This window comes from Callithrix jacchus, chromosome 3 (genome assembly GCF_049354715.1).
Source record: "Callithrix jacchus isolate 240 chromosome 3, calJac240_pri, whole genome shotgun sequence".
Classification (NCBI taxonomy): domain Eukaryota; kingdom Metazoa; phylum Chordata; class Mammalia; order Primates; family Cebidae; genus Callithrix; species Callithrix jacchus.
The window spans coordinates 83,258,718-83,284,509 of NC_133504.1; the positions used below are offsets into that span (position 1 = coordinate 83,258,718).

Sequence of the window (25,792 nt, forward strand, 5' to 3'; positions counted from 1 at the left end):
ATCTAAATCAGCTCCATGCAGCGCCTATACAGTTCAGCCATTTCGTGTTATGTAGCAAGCCTAGCTTTAATGTTCCAGTCTGTTATTATGAGTGACATTGCTCTTTATTTAATGTCTTCTAATGCTTGTCAGTGGTTCAGATTAAATTGTTCAAGAATATGAATGTGACATTTGAGGTTTCCTGGACCTCACTGCTATTTAAAACTTCTAAAACTTCATTTTACTCTAAAATGGGATGATGTATGTAAAATGCTTGTGAGATTGACTTTCTCATAGTTGACACTCAAAATAGAGAATGCTCAGAACTCTTGTCTCCTCATGGACTTTGATGATAACTATGTGCCACACTTCTGTCAGCCTCCAAAGAGACATGCAGCGCTCTGTAATATTTATGATTTATCCTTTTAAACAAAGGTTTCATTTTAGAAGAATTTAGTCTATAGTTCAGCTTTAGTGGCTAATAAAAGTTATTGATTTACAGAATGCTAGAACCAAAAACTCCCGAGGCTACCTAATTTCAGACTCCTTATTTAATAGAAGAAATATTGTTAGTGTTTTGGAGAGTTTTCTTAATGTCGACTAGTGTGTTTCTTTATGGTATCACCAATAGTTATTTGGACTTGTTTCTGCAAACATATTATCGTACACAGTGTATAGGGATGTTGCAAAGTGATCTGGATAATTTTTACCTTTACCGTTATATTTTATAAATGTGTGTGTTAAGTCTGCTCATCTGTACCTATTAGTTACTGAATGTTTTTCTATAGAACATCTTACATTTGAACACTCATGCAAACGTAAATATTCTGTGGAAACCTTTTCATCCTCACCAAAACCATCTTGTATAAGAGTTAGAGAATAACTATGATCTTTGGCAGAACAAGATTTTTAATTTTTTAACTCTCAGAAACTATAGCTATCTAAGGTTCTATGCCAACAAATATATGAAGGAATACTAATCAGTCCTTTCCTTTATTAAAATGGGGAGGAGTAGAGAGCATGGTATACCATAAACAAAAACGAAACACTTTCTTTCTATAGGAGCAGCTTGTTTCTAGCTCAAAAGAAAGAAAGAAAGAAAGAAGAAAGAAAGAAAGAAAGAAAGAAAGAAAGAAAGAAAGGAAGGAAGGAAGGAAGGAAGGAAGGAAGGAAGGAAGGAAGGAAGGAAGGAAGGAAGGAAGGAAGGAAAGACCCTTAATAAAATTTGACCATACTCACTTTACAAGCAGGATTCCCACTAGATACAGAACTACTTCAACACCCATCATTTCTTGGTCTTTTTCAGGCTGTCCTCCTGCATTTACCCATCTTTCAGGTTCCTCTCCTTGTCATGCTAAGTGAGCCTCTTATTTCTCCAGAAGATTCACAGTGCTTTTCTAAGACATTATTAATTTTTCTAAAAGCATGGGGTTATGTTGCATAGCAACAAGCTTCTGCCATCTCTCTGGCTCCCCACCTCACACACTGCCCCATCCCAAAGCCCATATCATCACACATGTCCCTTCTACCTTATATGGGTAGAGAAATCTAGGTTTAGAAAGGATAAGCGAAGGAGCCAAATGATGGAACATGACCTGAAAGTCATATGGTCTGACTACGGATTTGGGGTTCCTTTGGTTACTTTCACAATATCAATAATAACAGTTTATTGAGCACATTATAATTTATATAGACATTTAATTTACATTAACACATGTGATCTTTTAAAATAACCCTGTGAGGTAAGTATTATTGTTCTGCTATGTATTCCATTATGTATTGTTCCTTTACATATTCAGATGTGAATATATAGAGAAGTGACTGACCTAAGTCTATGGTGTAAGTTTGCTGTCACCTTGGTTTAGACTTTTCTTTGAGATTTCACTATATAAGACTTATTTTAATTTCTTGTAGTACAATAGTCTTTCAGGGATTTCTGTTTATTATTAGGATTTCACAGCCTCGTGGTCACCTCTTTCTGCAGCTGAGCCCTTGATCTCAGCTGAATCTCATCTTCTAGTCTAGGACTACACATCTCTCAGCTTCAGTGAAATTTAGGAAAAAAATGTATTCATATATTTATTCATTTATTACATTTTGTAAAAACCAAAGCCAACTACTCTAGAAGTTGAAGAAAGCAATATAGAAAAATGTCACCACTGACATGAATTAGGCCAGGATCAGCCTAATGTTTTGGCATTAAAGATAATTTAAGGAAAACACTTCTGGGCATGGTAACGTGCATCTGTAGTCCCAGCTACTCAGGAGGCTGAGGTGGGAAGATCGCTTGAGCCCAGGAGATTGAGGCTGCAGTGAACTGTGATCAACCCACTGTACTCCAGCCTGGGTGATGAAATGAGACCCTGTCTCAGAATAATAATAATTTTTCATCTTACTACAGCATTAGTACTGAATTCAGTATTGGATTTTAAAATCCAAATCTCATATTCTTATTTCTACAAAACATGTATCATAAAATCATTTTTTATTTAGGTTTTGTAATGTGAAATTTTTGAAATTTAAAGAAAGAATGTTTGGCATATTGGCATTGATTAATATATCTCTTCAGAAAATTTTAACCATAAAATAATGTAAAGAAATTTAGACAATAGTAGTTCTCAAGCTTTTTGGCCTCAGAACCCTTTTGTATTCCTACAAATCACTAAAGACACCAAATAGCTTTTGCTTTTATTGGTTTTTACCATAATAGAAAATAAAACTGAGAATTTTCAAAAATACATATTTATTCATTCAAAAGTAGTAACAAGGCCTATTACACATAACATACATATTTTATGAATATAAATATATTCTACAAAATAAAAGATGAGTACTAAAAAAAGTAGCATTATTTGTCATTTTTGCAAAACTAATGTCTGCTCTAATAGAAGATAACTGGCTTTCTTGTTACTATTTGTTCTTTCTGTTGAAGTATATGAGGACAATTCAGCCTTGTGGAGATACATAGTTGGAAAAGGAAGATGTGCCTAAGTCATGTTTTCTGATAATTGTGATATTCTTCTTTGTTACTGCACCAAAAGTTGACAAGTGGCAGTTTATTAGAGATTCTTATTATTTATTGGTTAGGTAAGACCAGACGATAACTAATAGGTTAGGAAATGCGAGGCTGATAAAATTCTAACAACCATATTGAACTCCGTAACTTTTTTATATTGTGTTTCTAGTGTTAGACATTGTTCTGCATACCTCACATATAACCATACCTCATTTAAGCCTCATGATAACTGAGAAGGCTGTTATTATTCATCTTGTTTCATACCAATTAAGAAACTGAGGCATAGAAATTCTTCGGTGTGGATTTGCCATTTTGGTTTTCAGTTGTATTGTTTTACAGGATAACAATTCAAAGTAAAATAAACCTCATGAAAAGAATGCATAATAGAACTTCAGAGTTATTGGTAAGTATATATCATATTGAAGATTCTAATAATATACTGGTAGATTTCAAAGGGAAACAATGTAATTCTCCTTTAGGAGGTCAAATCACTTATTAGTCTCTTAATATTCCTGTAACTATATTGTGATGAATATTTTTAGCTTGTGTCCCTAATATAATTTTTTTCTGAGTAAGACATGTAAGAACTGCATTAATATGGCTTCTGAATATAATTTTTTAGCTAATCATTGCACTTTTATGTGCATTTTCACTTATATTATTATAAAATATCCTTAAATTAACTTTGAGAATCTGTATCTTGTATCTTAGTAAAAAGAAAGCTAACACAACATTTTGCTTTTCAGGACTGCAAAAGCTCAAGAACATGGAGGTGACAGTTTTGGATGTTATAACACAAATTTTGAAAGGAGGTGGCAGACAAGGCATAGCATAAGGACACACAATTCCTCTCACTGGTACAGGAAAGGGGATAACAGACACTAAGAGAAGCAACACTGTAAAGAACAGGTTTGACTGCAGTGAATTTTAATTTATATCCCAGGATACAATCAGCTGAGAAACCTGTGGTCAAAAATGGGTACTCTTTCCCAGAGTAATAGATGCAGTATTTGTATAATATTTTGGAGACTTATCTCTTATGATATTAGTAAAGAAAAAAAATGGATGAAATATCTAAGCTGAGATTTATTGTGAATATTCAGCATACCATGAATATTCCTTTAGATTCAGCACCTCTCCTCCTTACTACAAAATGTTTCTGTTCCACATATTTATTGTTTTGTAAAATTAAAGTTAATTGGCAAGTAACTTCTGTCTCCCTACAGAGCATTGTAAATTATTTCTTTGCATTCCTCCATAGATATTTGAAGAACTGACACTGACACATTTCTCAAATAAAAGGAAAAACAGCAATTCCTTGCGTTGGACTTCAGTTTGACAATTGCAAATTCCAATCTGACTACCAGGAAATAGAAAGACAGTGGGCAAGATAGTATTTCATAAGACCTTTGGGTTTCACCACTTGCACACAACAGAGAGCGGGAGGAAGGAGTGGAGTTGAAGAGATGATGGACCAGAGGGCAAAAAAAAAAAAAAAAAAAAAAAAGAGAGAAAACATGTAGTAACAATTAGTTATGACTAGCATACTTATACAATTTTACAATTTGCAATATGCTTAACATATTTTATTTCATTGTATTCTATACCTCACCACCCCACCCTACTTCCACCAAAAAAAGAAAAAAAAAAATCCTGTGGCATTGGTGTGTTGCTATCACTAATCTCTCCTTTATAAGTGAAAAGACTGAGGTTCAGGTTAAGCAGCATGCTGAAGGTTGCAGGGCCTTTAAGGGCAGAATTCAAATCCAGGCATTTTGATTTCTAATATTGTGGGTTCTCTCAATAGAAAAGGTAGGCCGGATTGTTTCATCAATACATGCTGGAGAAATTCCTGTACTGTCAAGCCATTAGGCAGAATGTCTAGAGATAAAGTAAGCCCTCTACCAATCGCTCCACCCACCTGATTTATAACAAATGTAAAATATTCATTTTCTCACATACCACCCAGAAAATACCCTGTGAGACATTGGACTGTGGATCTAACCCTGAATATGAGGGGCCAACTTGTTGCAGAAAATAAGAGAGTTGCCAGAGAGCATGTGAGATTGAAACTGAGAGCTTTCCAGTTCGTGTCCTTTCCAGTCTGTAAGCAGTGAACCCTCATTGGAGGGAAACGGTCTGCCTAGGCAGTGATCACTTTCACTTTACCTGTAATTTTGGGTTATCTTTTCTGGAAGCAAAAATATAATCTCTGTTGTTGTAGAAAGATTGCGGACCATCTGCTTTTATATTCCATGATAACACAAATGAGGGAAGTATTTTACCTGCAGCAGATGAAGGATAACTTTGATAAAGATGTTCTGATCCAGAAGTAGAGTGGGGAGAACTTCATCCTGGAGGTGTTCCCAGGCAACAAGTTTTATTTATTAGAGATCTTCAGAGCATATTTATTTGCATTTTTATTTCTGGTTTTAGAAATTTTTATCCCTACAATGTATTTCAAACAAAAAATCCGGGTATTTTTCTACATAAAGGAGAAAGATAAATGAAAGAATTATACAAAATCAAGTCAGCTATAACCATGCTACTGCACATGTAATAGAGGGGGAAAGATGATCTATAATAAATATCAGAGCAAGGGGTTCATTTTAATTTGCTCATTTTCTTACACTCATTTAAAGCTACTTATAAAGTTCACTTCAGAATATAAAATGTTAATTTCATATCTTGATCCGCCAGGACTAATTGCTTAATAATATTGCTATTAATAATAAATCCTAAGCTTTTCAATATAGCTCAATATCTGCATTAGATACAGAGCCAATAACCATTACTGTTGGAATTTACAAAATATGCTAATAAAAGGGCAAAGTCACCGATAGATTAGTTCAGAAATTTATGTTTTAGGGGGAAATATCTAATACCTGCTAATTGCGCTTATGTACTATCTTTTTCTTGTACATTAGATTTGGGGTACATGTGCAGATCATGCAGGATTGTTGCACAGGTACATACAAGGCAAGGTGGTTTCCTGCCTCCATCCGTCATCACCTCTGGCTTTTCTCCTCATGTTATCCCTCCCCAACCTCCCCACCCACTGCTCTCTCCCATAGCTGCCCCACCAACAGATCCCAGTGTGTGATGCTCCCCTCCCTGTGTCCATGTGTTCTCATTGTTCAACACCTGCCTATGAGTGAGAACATACAGTGTTTGATTTTCTGTTCTGTCAGTTTGCTGAGAATGATGGTTTCCAGATTCATCCATGTCCCTACAAAGGACATGAACTCATCTGTTTTTTATGGCTGCACAGTATTCCATGGTGTATATGTGCCACATTTTCTTTGTCCAGTCTATCATTGATGAGCATTTGGGTTGGTTCCAGGTCTTCGCTATTGTAAACAATACCACAATGAACATATGTGTGCATGTGTCTTTATAATAGAATGATTTATTTATAATCCTTTGGGTATATACCCAGTAATGGGATTGCTGGGTCAAATGGAATTTCTATTTCTAGATCCTTGAGGAATTGCCACACTGTCTCCACAATGGTTGAACTAATTTACACTTCCACCAACAGTGTAAAAGTGTTCCTGTTTCTCCACATCCTCTCCAGCATCTGCTGTCTCCCGATTTTTTAACGATCATCATTCTAACTGGTGTGAGATGGTATCTCAATGTGGTTTTGATTTGCATTTCTCTAATGACCAGTGATGATGAGCATTTTTTCATGTTTGTTGGTCTCATATATGTCTTCTTTTGAAAAGTCCACACATCTACAACCATCTGATCGTTGACAAACCTGACAAAAACAAGCAATGGGGAAAGGATTTCTTGTTTAATAAATGGTGTTGGGAGAATTGGCTAGCAGTGTGCGAAAAGCAGAAACTAGACCCCTTCCAGACACCTTACACTAAAATTAACCCCAGGCGGATTAAAGATTTAAATATAAGACCTAACACCATAAAAACCCTAGAAGAAAACCTAGGCAAAACCATTCAGGACATAGGCATAGACAAGGACTTCATGACTAAAACACCAAAAGCAATGACAACAAAAGCCAAAGTAGACAAATGGAAGCTAATTAAACTTCAGAGCTTCTGTACAGCAAAAGAAACAATCATTACAGGGAACTGGCAACCAACAGAATGAGAAAAATTTTTGCAATCTACCCATCTGACAAAGGGCTAATATCCGGAATCTACAAAGAGCTAAAACAGATTTACAAGAAAAAAACAAACCTATTCAAAAGTAGTGAAGGATATGGGCTTATGTACCATATTTAATGATACCTGTATGAAATTGCAGGCCTCTAGCCTTGAGAGTCTGGTCATACCAAATTAATGCAGTATTTACTCAATAATTCTCTTTATTTTTAGCTGAAACTGCTTTATAACACAGAATTGTAAATGCCCTTTATAAATAATGAACTGAAAGTATAGTAAACTCAACTGATTTGAGGAATAAGCAAATATATTCTCTTCTCAACTTTCTCTAAATTATAACAATAATTCTCTACTTTGGATATAAAGTATATTTCTCATAAACTCTCACTATTCTTTATGTTTCTCTACAGTACAGTGCCTGTAATAGTGTCAGTACATAATAAATTTGTGATTATTTTTCTGGAGACTGCCTCATTTTCTCCACTAGGTCACCTTGAAGTTCAGTTTGTTGTCACATGGCTTGCAGCTAAAACACTGATGTGTGCATGAGTTTGACTTAAAGTACTTTCAACTACATGTGGCTTATTGCAGGTACAAAGACATTCAGTTATTTGACAGATATTTCCTAACCATGGCTAAAAGAAAGCAATTCTGCTCAAGAATGAAAGAGCATTACCACTTTTTTGTCGGACTGTTCTGGAAAAGACACCTAGTGAACATAAATGTGACACTCTTCATAATTTTTCTTTCTTCAAAGTCAAAGGTACAAAAAAATGTTAAACTTCTTAAATATGGCAGTCCTACCCTATGGGAATAACTAAATGTTAATGGATCGATTAATGTAAAGCAGAGTGAGAGATTATATTTTCAAAATATTGAAAGGATTTTAGTCCAGGCACGATGGCTCAAGCCTGTAATCCCAGCATTTTGGAAGGCTGAGGCAGGCGGATCACAAGGTTAGGAGTTCGATACCAGCCTGGCCAACATGACGAAACCCCATCTTTACTAAAAATACAAAAATTAGCCAGACATGGTGGTGGGCACCTGTAATCCCAGCTACTGGGGAGGCTGAGGCAGGAGATTGGCCTGAACCTTGTAGGTGGAGGTGACGTTGAGCTGAGATGGCACCATTGCACTCCAGCCTGAGTGACAGAGAGAGACCTGTCTCAAAATAAATAAAAAAATAAAAATTTAAAAATGAAAGGATTCTAAATTCTTTTTAAGCAGTCTATATCTTACTTTGAGGATTCTAACTAATATTAAGGATATTTCCTTTACACATCCTGTCTATAAGGCAAAGTTGGTAGTATAAGGAATAGTTTAGTTAATTTAAGCTATTCCCTAGTCTACACATCTAAGTGCATTTTCAGCTTAGAATAGAGGAGATGAAAACTTGTACATTTCTTTAAAAATAAATTTTACATTATTCTGAGGTCATATTGAAAATAGCAAGAATAATATAAATATTATTTTTGCAGTATGGGTACACTTGCTTCATGGTGTGTATGTATCCTTGGAATAGTCTCTATAAATTAGATAATTTTAAAACGTACCCCTGGAGTTCCCTCTTAAATTTTATTCTGTAAGTAATTTTATAAATGAGAGGTTCATTAATTACCTAAGTGAACATTCATTTCAATAGGTATTTGGTGGTCTGTAATTTGTATATTAAATCTTATTTTCTTTGAAGTAAGGATCTTCAAATAAATGATTACAAAAAAGGGAAAGAACATGGGATAAGAAGATCAGAGAAAAGACCATCTAATAGGAAAGAAACTTACTTTCAGATGAACACTATTTCCGGAAAGGAATCACTTAACATGTTATTTTTAGTTATGTTTCCAAAGAGACAAGGAAAATTGAAATCAATTTAGAAAAAGCTTTGGTGTCCTGAAGGTTAACCCACCATAGATGAGTAAGACAACTGCAAGGACAAATAGCAGATTCTGAAGACTGGGAAAGATTATCCAAAGTCAGAAATGTTAAAAGTTACATGACAAGTTTCCTCATTTGCTTCCTCATGTAGTGAAAGGAGACATTTTCTCTGGCTTTGAGGGGTAATTACAGAATTTATTTAGTTCATTTCATCCCTTTTGTCTAGTCTAAAGGTAATCTCCTGAGTAGATGTCCCTGCTGGGCAGGACAGGAGATGAATGAGTGCGTCCATTCTTTTGGCATTTAGATTTAATTTCTTTATTTCAAATTAATTAGTTGCCTTGATATAATTAGTCTGAGTAGAGTAAGCTAGTTTTTTTGAAACCTAGTCATCTAAATTTTATTTATATAGAAATTTATACAACAAATTGAAAGCTTCTCTCTTTCCACAATTATTATGTTCCCAGAAATAATCATGTTCAACAGTTTGGTATATATGTTTATATTTTTTCTTTATTTTTCTCTTTTTATGAACACACATATACATACACACATATTCTCATTCATTTATTCAACAAATATTTATTGATGTGCTGTTATAAGCTATGTATTGTTTCAGGTGGTGTGAATATACCAGTGAACAAAGTCCCTGCCCTTGTGGAACCTATCTATTTTTATTGTAAAATGTAATAATACAATAGATATTCTGCTACAGTCAGATAGTCTTTTACTTAATAATACATCATAAACACTTTTTCACATCAGCACTTATAGTCCTACCATATTCTTTTTCTTCCATCTACATATCTTGAAATAGTATACACTCACCATCTATACTTTTTCACTTTCCATTCATGTCTCAATCTACTATAATCTGGGATTCTTCCCACACCATTCTACTAAAAATAGCTTATAAGGTCTACATGCGTATTGCCGAATTCAGTTGATGCTTTGCAATTCTCTTTCCCTGGCTTCTCTCTATAGTAAGTGATGCAGTTGACTCTAAAATTCTTCTCCCTACTCTAGTTCACAGGGTATCTGATTTACCTCAGACTCTTTTAATGCCGCTTCTTGCTTTTCTTCTAAATGATGGCATTTCGTGGGCTTCATCTTTGGCCTTCTCCATTTTGTCTTTAGATGATGACATGCATTTCCATGAATTAACTTGCCACCTAAAAGGTACTGAGTCTCAAATATCTATTTTATAATTAAATTAACTGTATTTTATTATAACATTACTTTCCACTATTTTTCATTAAGAAATATGTATCATCTTAACTTAAAACATGTGAAAAGCATTATGGTGACCTGATTTGGGTAGCATACCACTCTTTTCTTTTAAATACATTTTATTGTGTATATTTAAGGTGCACAGTATATATGTAACGGGCTATCCAAAACTAGTAAAATAGTTACTGTGGTAAAGCAAATTAACACACTCATCATCTCACACAGTTAGCCATTTGTGCATGTGTGTGGCAGAAGCAGCTAATATATATTTCTCAAATATTTATTTTATTTTCTCCTATGCATCTGCAGGTGAATATACTACAGATACCTCTAGCTAAATGCAGGGCAGGAATCATTGTCTTTCTATTTATTCCTATCTCTTTTCCTGGATTTCCTTTTTTTTTTTAAATTGCATTTTAGGATTTGGGGTACATGTGCAAAGCATGCAATACAGTTGCATAGGTACACACATGGCAGTGTGTTTTGTTTGCTTTCTCCCCTTCACCCACATTTGGCATTTCTCCCCAGGCTATCCCTCCCCACCTCCCCCTCCCACTGGCCCTCCCCTTTTCCCCCCAATAGACCCCACTGTTTAGTGCTCCCCTCTCTGTGTCCATGTGTTCTCATTTTTCATCACCCGCCTATGAGTGAGAATATGCGGTGTTTCATTTTCTGTTCTTGTGTCAGTTTGCTGAGAATGACGTTCTCCAGATTCATCCATGTCCCTACAAATGACACGAACTCATCATTTCTGATTGCTGCATAATATTCCATGGTGTATATGTGCCATATTTTCCCAATCCAGTCTATCATCAATGGGCATTTGGGTTGATTTCAGGTCTTTGCTATTGTAAACAGTGCTGCAATGAACATTCGTGTGCATGTGTCCTTAGAGTAGAACGATTTATAGTCCTTTGGGTATATACCCAGTAATGGGATTGCTGGGTCAAATGGAATTTTTATTTCTAAGGCCTTGAGGAATCGCCACACTGTCTTCCACAATGGTTGGACTAATTTACACTCCCACCAACAGTGTAAAAGTGTTCCTATTTCTCCACATCCTCTCCAGCATCTGTTGTCTCCAGATTTTTTAATGATCGCCATTCTAACTGGCGTGAGATGGTATCTCATTGTGGTTTTGATTTGCATCTCTCTGATGACCAGTGACGATGAGCATTTTTTCATATGATTGTTGGCCTCATATATGTCTTCTTTCGTAAAGTATCTGTTCATATCCTTTGCCCACTTTTGAATGGGCTTGTTTGTTTTTTTCCTGTAAATCTGTTTGAGTTCTTTGTAAATTCTGGATATCAGCCCTTTGTCAGATGGGTAAACTGCAAATGTTTTTCCATTCTGTTGGTTGCCGATTCACTCTAGTGACTGTTTCTTTTGCCGTGCAGAAGCTGTGGGGTTTCATTAGGTCCCATTTGTCTATTTTGGCTTTTGTTGCCAATGCTTTTGGTGTTTTGTTCATGAAGTCCTTGCCTACTCCTATGTCCTGGATAGTTTTGCCTAGATTTCCTTCTAGGGTTTTTATGGTGCCAGGTCTTATGTTTAAGTCTTTAATCCATCTGGAGTTAATTTTAGTGTAAGGTGTCAGGAAGGGGTCCAGTTTCTGCTTTCTGCACATGGCTAGCCAGTTTTCCCAACACCATTTGTTAAACAGGGAATCCTTTCCCCATTGCTTTTGTCAGGTTTGTCAAAAATTGTATAGTTTTAGATATGTTGTGTTGCCTCCGGTGCCTCTGTTTTGTTCCATTGGTCTATATCTCTGTTTTGGTACCAGTACCATGCTGTTTTGATTACTGTAGCCTTGTAGTATAGTTTGAAATCTGGTAGTGTGATGCCCCCCGCTGTGTTCTTTTTGCTTAGAATTGACTTGGCTATGCGGGCTCTCTTTTGGTTCCATATGAAGTTCATGGTGGTTTTTTCCAGTTCTGTGAAAAAAGTCAATGGTAGCTTGATGGGGATAGCATTGATTCTGTAAATTACTTTGGGCAGTATAGCCATTTTCACGATATTAATTCTTCCTAACCATGAACATGAAATGTTTCTCCATCTGTTTGTGTCCTCTCTGATTTCGTTGAGCAGTGGTTTGTATTTCTCCTTGAAGAGGTCCCTTACGTTCCTTGTGAGTTGTATTCCAAAGTATTTTATTCTTTTTGTAGCAATTGTGAATGGCAGTTCGTTCTTGATTTGGCTTTCTTTAAGTCTGTTATTGGTGTAGAGGAATGCCTGTGATTTTTGCACATTGATTTTATATCCTGAGACTTTGCTGAAGTTGTTTATCAGTTTCAGGAGTTTTTGGGCTGAGGCGATGGGGTCTTCTAGGTATACTATCATGTCGTCTGCAAATAGAGACAATTTGGCTTCCACCTTTCCTATTTGAATACCCTTTATTTCTTTTTCTTGCCTGATTGTTCTGGCTAGAACTTTCAGTACTATATTGAATAGGAGTGGTGAGAGAGGGCATCCTTGTCTAGTGCCGGATTTCAAAGGGAATGCTTCCAGTTTTTGCCCATTCAGTATGATATTGGCTGTTGGTTTGTCATAAATAGCTTTTATTACTTTGAGATATGTTCCATCAATACCGAGTTTATTGAGGGTTTTTAGCATAAAGGGCTGTTGAATTTTGTCAAATGCCTTCTCTGCATCAATTGAGATAATCATGTGGTTTTTGTTTTTGGTTCTGTTTATGTGGTGAATTACGTTTATAAACTTGCATATGTTGAACCAGCCTTGCATCCCCGGGATGAATCCTACTTGATCATGATGAATAAGTTTTTTGATTTGCTGTTGCAATCGGCTTGCCAATATTTTATTGAAGATTTTTCATCTATGTTCACCATGGATATTGGCCGGAAGTTTTCTTTTCTTGTTGGGTCTCTGCCGGGTTTTGGTATCAGGATGATGTTGGTCTCATAAAATGATTTGGGAAGAATTCCCTCTTTTTGGATTATTTGGAATAGTTTTAGAAGGAATGGTACCAGCTCCTCTTTGTGTGTCTGGTAGAATTCGGCTGTGAACCCGTCTGGACCTGGGCTTTTTTTGTGTGGTAGGCTCTTAATTGCTGCCTCGACTTCTAACCTTTTTATTGGTCTATTCATAGTTTCAGCTTCCTTCTGGTTTAGGCTTGGGAGGACACAGGAGTCCAGGAATTTATCCATTTCTTCAAGGTTTACTAGTTTATATGCAAAGAGTTGTTTGTAATATTATCTGATGATGGTTTGAATTTCTGTGGAGTCTGTGGTGATTTCCCCTTTATCATTTTTTTATTGCATCTATTTGGTTTTTTCTCTTTTATTTTTAATCAATCTGGCTAGTGGTCTGTCTATTTTGTTGATCTTTTCAAAAAACCAGCTCTTGGATTTATTGATTTTTTGGAGGGTTTTTTGTGTCTTTATCTCCTTCAGTTCAGCTCTGATCTTAGTTATTTCTTGTCTTCTGCTGGGTTTTGAGTTTTTTTGATCTTGCTTCTCTAGCTCTTTCCATTTTGATGATAGGGTGTCAATTTTGGATCTCTCCATTCTCCTCATATGGGCACTTATTGCTATATACCTTCCTCTAGAGACTGCTTTAAATGTGTCCCAGAGATTCTGGCATGTTGTGTCTTCATTTTCATTGGTTTCGAAGAACTTCTTTATTTCTGCCTTCATTTCATTGTTTACCCAGTCAACATTCAAGAGCCAGTTGTTCAGTTTCCATGAAGCTGTGCAGTTCTGGGTTGGTTTCTGAATTCTGAGTTCTAGCTTGATTGCACTATGGTCTGAGAGGCTGTTTGTTATGATTTCAGTTGTTTTGCATTTGCTGAGGAGTGCTTTACTTCCAATTATGTGGTCAATTTTAGAGTAGGTGTGATGTGGTGCTGAGAAGAATGTATGTTCTGTGGATTTGGGGTGGAGAGTTCTGTAAATGTCTATCAGGTTTGCTTGCTCCAGGTCTGAGTTCAAGCCCTGGATATCCTTGTTGATTTTCTGTCTGGTTGATCTGTCTAATATTGACAGTGGAGTGTTAAAGTCTCCCACTATTATTGTGTGGGAGTCTAAGTCTCTTTGTAAGTCATTAAGAACTTGCCTTATATATCTGGGTGCTCCTGTGTTGGGTCCATATATGTTTAGGATCGTTAGCTCTTCTTGTATTTACCATTATGTAATGGCCTTCTTTATCTCTTTTGATCTTTGTTGCTTTAGAGTCTTTTTTATCAGAGCTGAGAATTGCAACTCCTGCTTTTTTTTTGCTCTCCATTTGCTTGGTAAATCTTCCTTCATCCCTTTATTTTGAGCCTTTGTGTATCCTTGCATGTGAGATGGGTTTCCTGGATACAGCACATTGATGGGTTTTGGATTTTTATCCAATTTGCCAGTCTGTGTCTTATGATTAGTGCATTTAGTCCATTTACATTTAGGGTTAATATTGTTATGTGTGAATTTGATACTGCCATTTTGATGCTAAGTGGCCGTTTTTCCTGTTAGTTGTTGTAGATTCTTCATTATGTTGAAGCTCTTTAGCATTTAGTGTGATTTTGGAATGGCTGGTACTGGTTGTTCCTTTCTATGTGTAGTGCCTCCTTTAGGAGCTCTTGTAAAGCAGTCCTGGTGGTGACAAAATCTCTGAGTACTTGCTTGTTTGCAAAGGATTTTATTCTTCCTTCACTTATGAAGCTCAGTTTGGCTGGATATGAAATTCTGGGTTGAAAGTTCTTTTCTTTAAGGATGTTGAATATTGGCCCCCACTCTCTTCTGGCTTGTAGGGTTTCCCCTTCTGGTACACCTATCAAACGTAGGTTAGGTCTTTTCACATAGTCCCACATTTCTTGGAGACTTTGTTCATTCCTTTTTGCGCTTTTTTCTCTGATCTTGGTTTCTCGTTTTATTTCGTTGAGTTGATCTTCGACTTCAGATATTCTTTCTTCTGCTTGGTCAATTCGGCTATTGAAACTTGTGCATGCTTCGCGAAGTTCTCGTATTGTGTTTTTCAGCTCCTTTAATTCATTCATATTCCTCTCTAAGTTATCCATTCTTGTTATCATTTCCTCAAATCTTTTTTCATATCTCTTTTCAAGGTTCTTAGTTTCTTTGCATTGATTTAATACATGTTCTTTTAGCTCACAAAAGTTTCTCATTATCCACCTTCTGAAGTCTAATTCCATCATTTCGTCACAGTCATTCTCCATCCAGCTTTGTTCCCTTGCTGTTGAGGAGTTTTTGTCCTTTCTAGGAGGTGACGTGTTCTGGTTTCGGGTGTTTTCCTCCTTTTTGCACTGGTTTCTTCCCATCTTTGTGGATTTATCCACTTGTCATCTGCGTAGTTGCTGACTTTTCGATTGGGTCTCTTAGTGGACACTCGGATTGTTGATGATGAAGTATTTCTGTTACTTGGTTTTCCTTCTACCAGTCTAGCCCCTTTGCTGTATGACTGCTGAGGTCCACTCCAGGCCCTGCTTGTCTGGGGTGCACCTCTAGCAGCTGTGGAACAGTGAGGGATGCTACCCGTTTCTTTTTCTGCTATCTTTGTCCCAGGATGATGCCTGCCAAATGTCAGTCTTTTGGATATAGAGGGGTCAGGGAGCTGCTTGAGGAGACAGTCTGTACTTTATAGGAGCTCAATTGCTGAGCTGTGAGCTCTGTTGTTCATTCAGGGCTGTTAGGCTGCTATGTTTGATTCTGCTGCAACAGAAGTCATTAAAAAACCCTTTTTTTCTCAAATGCTCTGTCTCGGGGGGTTGGGGCTTTGTTTTTGGATGTCTGTTGAGGTGTCCTGCCCAGCTAGGAGGCAGTCTAGTCACTTTTTGACTGCCGAGCCTCCGCCCTGCTGTTGTGAGGTTCGCCCTGTTGCTGCAGGCTTTTGCTCTTCTGCTGTGGTCTCTGCCACGGGCTACGCCCTGCGGCAGAGTCTCTCTGTTGTAGCGGGTTGCCTCGGCAACAGCAGGCTGCATCAGCAGTGGGCGTGTATCTCAGTCAGGGCGGGTTGCCTCGGTAATGGTGGATGCCTCTCCCACGGAGCGTCTCAGTGACTGTATCCACGGTGAGCGTTTGGAATCGCCGTTTTGTCTGTCCCACTGCACTACCCCTAATGCTGTGTCCCTGCAATCCCCTGGGCTTGCCCACTGTCCAAGTCCCCTTTAGTCTCAAGTTCAGCCCTCTCAAGTCTCAGGTTGCCGGTTCAGCTGGGCACCCAGACAAGCGCGCCCTGTGGCGAGCGCTGGGTAAGCCCGGCTGCCGCCACCCTGGCTGCTGGCTTCTCCAAGCAGAGCCTGGTGTCCCGTGTCTCCTTTATACTTGGGAATTTCCCCATTCTGTGGGCAACAAAGATCGGTCTGAAAATGCAGCTCTGACTCACCTCTCTGCGGATTAACTGAGAGCTTCAATCCTGGGTTGTTCTCACAGCGCCATCTTGAGTCCCCCCTCTTTTCCTGGATTTCTTAACTCAATGAAAAGATTTCCTTTTGCCCAGCCACCCAGACCAGACACTCTGGATACATCTTTAACATTTCCTTCTCCCATGCTTCCCACATATAGTCTGTAACCTTATCAAATGTCTCTCTTTATAATACTTAATCTTCTCTTTACTGCATCTTCACTATAATGAATCTCAGTCTTGGCTATCATCCTTTAACTCTTAGATTAGGACACATCTCCCTACCTACATCTTGTTCCACTCCAATCCATTCTTCACAATAGAATCAGATCTGATTTTTCCAACACAAAGCTTCAATTGTGTCATTCTCTTTTCAAAAGTACTCTGTGATCTCCTGTGACCTTCACATTAAGTAAGAAGAGCTTAGTACAGCTCTATGCTCTAATACAGCACTCTGTCATTGAGTAGCCATTTGCCTCTCTAGACTAATTCCCCATCAAGACATGTCTGAATCTCTGCCCTTATATTCTAATATTCTAAATTGTTGATCTGCAGAGACTCAAACTCTTTCTCTAGCTTTTTGCATTCAAACATTCTGCTCCTCTTACTCGAACATTCTCTTTGTCTTCCCTTCAGCTCTTGACCTGATGGCTCCTTCTCCTGCAAAAATCATCTTAGATTCACCTTCCCTTGTGAATGTGATTTTGTACAGTTGTTTCAGCTGCTTGCACTACCTGCTTTCATTCCACATTCACCCAGACACTCCTAATGCACTAAAACTCAGATGAAACATGGCGCCTTCTGAGAGGTTTCCTGACTCTACTATGAGCACTCATAAAATGTTGTTGTTCTCTAACACTTACTCCCATCATCATAACCTTCTAATTGCTTGTCTGTTTATCCACTTACACTGCATTCCTTGAGAGCAAAGACCATCTTATTCACCTGTCATAATCCCCAAAGCTAGCACAGTATAGGAGAAGAAGTGTTAAGCAATTCAATCGCTCATTCATGAGATTAAAAACCAAGGCATAGATTTGTTGCCACAGCCCTCCCCACTTCCACTCCTTGCCAGAAGATATAATTAACCAAAAGATAAAATTAAGGCCTGTAAATAGAATTTTGCTATAGACAAGAGAGTCTTTTGGAAGGCAGTGATAAGCAAACATCTTTTCAGAATATGGAAATCTAGCTATATTCTTCCTACATAAATATCTGAGTGATATTTGATTTGTAAACTATAGTCTCTTCCATTTATTTCCTTCCCTTCAAAATATGACTTTTTACTCCACTATTGGCCTATTTTGCACTCTCTAATCATTCTGAATGTTAGTCTGCATGAAACTATTAGTATTCATATTTTATCCCACTTACAAGAGTATCTTAAATATGTAATTAGGTTAAAACAATATTATCCTAGACAATATTTTCAGACATAGAAGAATTCACAGTCTATAGTATCCAGCACCCAGTAATAGATATTAATGTAAAAAGCTATAAACTTTCATATATTCTAATGCCTAGCTAAAAGGTCTACTTAGCACTTTTCTTTTAAGTTGGCAGTAAAGTGAGAATGATGGCTATTGCCTTTAACAAATTTGGCAACAACTCTAGGTTTTCTGTTGTTCATATGAAGTTTTCTTCACATAAGTAGCCAGACTGTGACAAAAAATCTAGTAAATTTCAAAATTATTTTACTTTTTAGCCAAGATAATAGAAGCATTTGGAATACATTATATGAAAAATCTATTTTTAAACTAATTTCATACTTTAAAAGAAATGTTAAATATATATTGATGTTTGTGGAATCTTACCTATGAAATACCTGTAAATTATATTATAAACTTGATACTGTGAAGTTGTTCTGATTTTAACTGGAGATCCTTCATTGACAAATTGAGCAACAGTCTTTGACTGGTGGTTTATTATAGTTAGAAATAAACTTAGAGGTGTAGTACTTTGTTCCCATGCTGCTATAAGGATATATCTGAGACTGGGTAATTTATGAGGAAAAGTGGTTTAATTAACTCACAGTTTCACAAGGCTGGGGAGGCCTGAGGAAACTTACAATCATGGCAGAAGAGAAAGCAAACACATCCTTCTTCACAGGTAGGAAAGAGAAATGAGAGTGAAGAGAAGGGGGAAGCTCCTTATGAAACCATGGGATCTCGTGAGAACTTACTCACTATCATGAGAATAGCATGGGGGAAACTGTCCCCATGATTCAATCACCTGCCACCAGGTCCCTCCCATAACATGTGGGGATTATAGGAACTAAAATTCAGATGAGATTTGGCTGGGGACACACCCAAACCCCATATCAGAGGCTATCTAGTACTTCATTTCCAATTCAGGAATCTCTTTTACAGAATATTTGGCAAATGCTTATTGAGCCTGTTTACTATTTTTTGTTTACATTTTTTAGAATGTTCTTTTTCACATTGAGCTGAAGTCAGCCTCCTTATAATATTGCCCATTAGTCCTAATTCCATGCTTTGAAATAAAACAGAGAGGAGTTAAACCATCCACCACTCACCAGGTTATAAAAGCAACATATCTATAAATCATTCCTAATTCCTTCCTTTTCCACTCCTTCCATCCTTCTCTCACTGATTTAGTCCTATCAGTTCTAAATCCAAATATACATTTCATCCATTCACTTCTTTCCATTTTTACTGCCACTAGATGGTAGTCCAAGCCACCATCATCTCTGACCTAGACTACTGTAGTAGCCTTCTAAACAATCTCTGTGTTTCAGTTCTTATCTTTCTAAAATCCACTTTCTATACCAGTGGTCTCCAAATTGTGTATATACTCTAAAAGTATATACACAAAAAAGTAATGTAATATGATTCATTAGGATTCAAAAAGAAATATAAGAAATTCTACTTACATTTATTTTTATCTTATCCTTTCCTATTTCTATTCTGTGTAAGTTTTATAATGTTCCTAAATTAATACAATATGCATGAGTGTAATTTATAAATAAGTAAATATAAATATATTAGGAATAGATGCTTAAATATTAAATACTATTTTCAGATATGTTCTAATGAACATAATAGAATTATTACTCGCCAGAATTTGCACACTCCTTTATATGATGTAAAGATTAACTACAATTATAGTTCTCATTTGTCACTTTTGCTTTTTATTAAATTTGTAGGCTAATATACTGAATTTCTCAGATCCATTTATATAGTCTTATATAGCTAACAAGGCAAAAAATTTATTTTTTAACTAAAAGATCTTTTATTTATCCCAGTTAGATTTTTCTTATATCTTGTTTTAAATTTTGAAACAATCTTATACTTATGGAAAAATTGCAAGTACAGCACAAATAGCACTTCCCGAATTGAGAATTAAGAGCCAACATGATGCCCTATCAGTACTTTAGTATTTCCTACAGATGCGTATTAGCCAGTATTAGCCACAAAGAAACATCAAACTCAGAAAATATTGTTATTCCATTTCAATCCTAAGATCCCATTTAAATTTCGCCAGTTATCTAAATATGTTCTTTATTGAAACTATTCCAATTCAAAACCACATATTGCATTTAATTGTTATGCCTCCTTAGTCCCTTTCTTTTTTTATCTTCTAGCTTTTATCTTAGGTTCAAGGGGTTCATGTGCAGTTTGTTACATGTGTAAATTCATGTCATAGAGGTTTGGTGTACAGATTATTTCATCACCCAGGTAGTGAGCATAGTACCCAATGGGTAGTTTTTCAATCCACCCCTTCTTCCACCTATCACCCTTGAGCGTGCCCTGATGTCTTTTGTTCCCTTCTTTGTGTTCCTGTGCAATCAGAATTTAGCACTCACTTATAAGTGAGAATATGTGGTATTTGATTTTCTGTTCCTGCATTAATTCACTTAGGATAACAGCCTTCAGCTACATCCATGTTACTTCAAAGGACATGATTTTGTTCTTTTTTATGGCTGCATAGTATTCTGTCAGTTGTATGTACCATATTTTCTTTATGCAGTCTCCTATTTATGGGGATTCAGGTTGACTCCAGGTCTTGCTATAGTGAATAGTGCTGTGAGGACTTATTTTCTAGGTTGTTTTTCTTTCTTTTCTTTTCTTTTTCTCACTTAAATGAAACTCCCCTATGTGCTCCACAGAGAAGCATAGAAATTTAAAAAAATTTTTATGATATTAACTGTCATTAATATGTAAGATTGTCATTCTTATCCCCAACTGCAGTGCTAACAAACATTTTTCATTATTTTATTAAAAAAGAATCCGGGGCAGTTCTTTCAAATGCTAAATCATTCCTAAGCTATTTACCTAATGCCGATCCTTTTTTAAAAAAGACAATGAAGCAAACTTGGTAGAACTTTTCTTTTTTGACTTGTCTCATTTGTTATTTTTGAAATGCTCACAAATCATGTACTTTAAAAAAAATAATTTTCAAATTTTTCAGGGATCAACATAAGCCTCACTATCCAGTTTACAAATCCATCCTTTCTTTAATTGGAAAGTTGGAACAGATTTGCTTCTCAAGACTTCTGGCATCTTTCCTCTGCTCCTTGATTTTCCAATGAATACAGATATTAACTCTTAAACAAGAATAGAGAGAGCATCAGACTTTGCCACTGCTGATCGAGAATCAGTTTCACAGCCTGGTGGAGCAGGTTGAGGGTGTTGGGGAGAAAACCACGACTTCTTTACATCTCTATTTTCCTGTCCATGAAAGGAACTTAAGTAATCTGACTTCTCACTGTTTAGTAAGACTTAAATGCAATAATACATATGAAAAAAATCTATAAATTATAAAGCTTTATGCAAATGTTACTGACACCTGATTCAGCCCTCTGGGATAATAACTGCTAAAGCTATCACTGATTAAATATACTCTTCTTACTAGACTCTGCTCTTTTCCAATGCTTGCAGCAACCCAACATGTATTATTATCCCTATTTTACAGATGAGGAAACTGAGGATCAGAGGGATTAAGCACTTCCCAAAGCCACACAGATAATAAGCAGTGGAGCAAATTGAAACCCAGGTCTGTTTGATTCCAAAACCTACACTCTTAACCCACACGCCAAATTACCTGAAATTTCCTCCTATTCCACCATAGAGGCTGGAACTCATTTAAGCAGGAGGTGCCCTGAAAACCTCTTCCCTGTTATAAGCTGCTGTCAAACTTTCATGTTGCTGGTTCTAAATTTTCCAATTTAAAAACAATTGTAGTTTCTAGAGAAGACAAAAACCTCATAGTTAATTAATAGCTTCGAACTCTTATTTATCTGCAAATGCTACATCATTTTCTGAAAGCAGCAAACCTCTTCTTGCCTTCTCTTTATTTTCTGCATTTTATGTTTTTCGTAAGTGTCTATTCTTGTTGTCTTTGCCACTAGTTGAGAAATTAACCGACTTAATTAGAAATGCTTAATTGGTTTACCATTTGATGAATTAAATATACATTCCCCTCAAGTCCATATTCTGCATAATATAATTATTTTATTAATAATTAGATTATTTTGTTAAAAAATAAATTTTCACAACTGAATGTTTTGTATCCTGGACTGGATCAAGAAAAGGCCAGGTGCAGTCACACACACCTGTAATCCCAGCACTTTAGGAGGTCGGGGCAGGTGGATCACTTGAGGTCAGCTAACTGGGAGGTTGAAGCAGGACAATTGCTTGAATCTGGGAGGCAGGGTTGTGGTGAGCCAAGATTGCACTCCAGCCATTGCACTCCAGCCTGGGCAACAAGAACAAGACTCCATCTCAAAAACAAGAAAACAAAAACAAAAACAAAACCCAAACCAATAAAAACCCAGTAACAATGCCTTCTAAACTTGGTACATATAATGTTTATTTCTTTGGGAGTTTCTTACATGTTAAATTACTACAACCATGACCATTGCAAAACTGACAGCTAAATGATGAGCAGAGTAAATAGAGTCTATGTGAAGGCTGCTTTGCAGGAGTGATCAGATATCACTTCAGTGCCCACAGAAACATCAGTATGTGGCTGCAAGTAACACTTCAAAAACTCATAGTTTCATCATGGTAACATTAAAACATTAAAATAAATTGAACTATTCACCCAAGGCACGTATAACATGTTGGCCTTTCAGGTTAAATCACTGTGAAAAAGTCGCTTTTGACCTCAATATTTTTTTTTTGTAATTTGATTCCAAGACTACCTACATATTTACCCGGACAATTTTCTGCAACCTTAATTTTTGAAAAAAATTTGTATTTTCTATTTTTAAAGTGTTTTTGAACTTATAACTATAGAACCAATCAGTTTTAAAATGCCATAAACTAACTGATATATCTTGGCCCAAGTGAAAATTCATACACTTGTGTAATAATACCCCTTCTTGGAAAACACCCTTGGCAAAATATCACTGGAAAGAGAAAAATGCAAGAAACTAACATTCACTTAATTTTTAACATATTAGAAAGTGTTATGTTTTCTTAGACTATCCTATAAGTGATTACACTTTTTTAAAAAGGAGACACCGTGGGAAACATACATAAAGACTTATTACCTGTTATTTTTGGAAAAATAATTTGTAGCACTAGCTAAAACTTTTATTCTAAAATGATTTTTAAGCAATAATGTATTGTGTAGTCAGAAACCTCTCTCTTGTTTCAGAGATCTAACAGATTGGAGATTCAGAATGTTTGACAAACAGGAGATTTTTCTCTAATTTTTGCATGTATTTTTAGTTCTTCAGAGTTAGCTTGAAATAAATAATCTCAGGAAACTATTTAAAAGCTAATGATTTAGAAGGTCCCTCAGTTAAAAGCAATAATAATAATAATCTGATTCTATATATCTTTTCTTATCTTGTCAGTTTTTAGTCATATAATTAAGAGATTAAAGTTTATTTAAATTAATTCTATTATAAGAACTTTAAAAAGACTTTGAGGCTGGGCACGGTGGCTTCGAGCCTGTAATCCCAGCACTTTCGGAGGCCAAGTTGGGCAGATCACTTGAGGTCAGAAATTTGAGAACAGCTTGACCAACGTAGTGAAACCCTGTCTCTACCAATAATACAAACAATTAGCTGGGCATGGTGGCGTGGGCTACTGAGGAGGCTGAGGCAGGAGAAGTGCTTGAACCCGGGTGGTGGAGGTTGCAGTCAGCCGAGATCACGTCACTGCACTCCAACCTGGGTGACAGAATGAGACTCTGTCTCAAAAAGACTGAGATAAGTGGGAAAACCTTAGTTTCAAAAGTGCTGGTTTAGATCGAAATGTATTTCAATGTTAAATAGGAAGCTAATTAGATTAAGACTTGTGAGTAAAGAGTAGAAATGCTGAATTGGTCATTTATCATTGGGGTCAATTATAATTTAACAATCATCCCCATAGAAACATTATTTAATTTAGGAATCACTGTTTTATGTAGAATATCTCTTTTATCCTGCCCTGATAACAAAATTTTTGCTCTTTTCTTAAGGTATCAGATACACACCGGACTTCAACATTCTATCATAAGACCTACCCAACCCAACTGTTTACCTCTGGACAATGCCACCCTACCTCAGAAACTGAAAGAGGTTGGATATTCAACGCATATGGTCGGAAAATGGCACTTGGGTTTTTACAGAAAAGAATGCATGCCAACCAAAAGAGGATTTGACACCTTTTTTGGTTCCCTTTTGGGAAGTGGGGATTACTATACACACTACAAATGTGACAGTCCTGGTATGTGTGGCTATGACTTGTATGAAAACGACAATGCTGCCTGGGACTATGACAATGGCATATACTCCACACAGATGTACACTCAGAGGGTGCAGAAAATATTAGCTTCCCATAACCCCACAAAGCCTATATTTTTATATATTGCCTACCAAGCTGTTCATTCACCACTGCAAGCTCCTGGCAGGTACTTTGAACACTACCGATCCATTATCAACATAAACAGGAGGAGATATGCCGCCATGCTTTCCTGCCTAGATGAAGCAATCAACAACGTGACATTGGCTCTAAAGACATATGGTTTCTATAACAACAGCATTATCATTTACTCTTCAGATAATGGTGGCCAGCCTACGGCAGGAGGGAGTAACTGGCCTCTCAGAGGTAGCAAAGGAACATATTGGGAAGGAGGGATCCGGGCTGTTGGCTTTGTGCATAGCCCACTTCTGAAGAACAAGGGAACAGTGTGTAAGGAACTTGTGCACATCACTGACTGGTATCCCACTCTGATTTCACTGGCTGAAGGACAGATCGATGAGGACATTCAAATAGATGGCTATGACATCTGGGAGACCATAAGCGAGGGTCTTCGCTCACCCCGAGTAGATATTTTGCATAACATTGACCCCATATACACCAAGGCAAAAAATGGCTCGTGGGCAGCAGGCTATGGGATCTGGAACACCGCCATCCAGTCGGCCATCAGGGTGCAGCACTGGAAATTGCTTACGGGAAATCCTGGCTACAGCGACTGGGTCCCCCCTCAGTCTTTCAGCAATCTGGGGCCGAACCGGTGGCACAATGAACGGATTACCTTGTCAACTGGCAAAAGTGTATGGCTTTTCAACATCACAGCCGACCCATATGAGAGGGTGGACCTATCTAACAGGTATCCCGGAATTGTGAAGAAGCTCCTACGGAGGCTCTCACAGTTCAACAAAACGGCAGTACCAGTCAGGTACCCCCCCAAAGACCCCAGAAGTAACCCTCGGCTCAATGGAGGGGTCTGGGGACCATGGTATAAAGAGGAAACCAAGAAAAATAAGCCAAGCAAAAATCAGGCTAAGAAAAAGCAAAAGAAAAGCAAAATAAAGAAGAAGAAACAGCAGAAAGCAGGCTCAGGTTCAACTTGCCATTCAGGTGTTCCTTGTGGATAAGCACACATTATTTCCTGTTTGGTTAGACTTAAATCAGTTCTTATCTTTCATCTGTTTCCTAGGTAAGCCAGGAAAATTTGGCTCAATAATGTCACTGCCATAAGCATTAGGCTTGTTTTCATGCTGTGCCACTCCAGAGACTTCTGCCACCTGGAAGCCACACCAAAAACTGCTCTGCTCAGTGCCGAAGGAGCTAGTCTTGCAAGCCACACTTAGAGAGAATGGAGTTATTTATTTCTCTTGCTCCTTTATAACACATGGTCTGTCTTGAGTTCTACTGCTGTGCTTCAGTCAATTGACCAAACACTACTTTAAATTATAGGAGGAGAATAATAACCTACCATCCACAAGCATGCTAATTTGATGGAAGTT

General features: G+C 37.0%; 1 protein-coding gene across 2 annotated transcripts in view; it reads left to right on the plus strand.

Annotated features, from left to right (window-relative positions):
- ARSJ (arylsulfatase family member J) overlaps positions 1-25,567 on the plus strand; it is a 92,823-nt gene extending 67,256 nt beyond the window's left edge. For both annotated transcript variants that reach the window (XM_054252962.2, XM_002745456.7), the window contains one exon: positions 24,019-25,567. In XM_054252962.2, coding sequence (XP_054108937.1) covers positions 24,019-25,420 — 1,402 coding nt within the window. In that variant the 3' untranslated portion in view covers positions 25,421-25,567. The remainder of the gene's footprint in view (positions 1-24,018) is intronic.
- Positions 25,568-25,792: the final 225 nt, after the last annotated feature.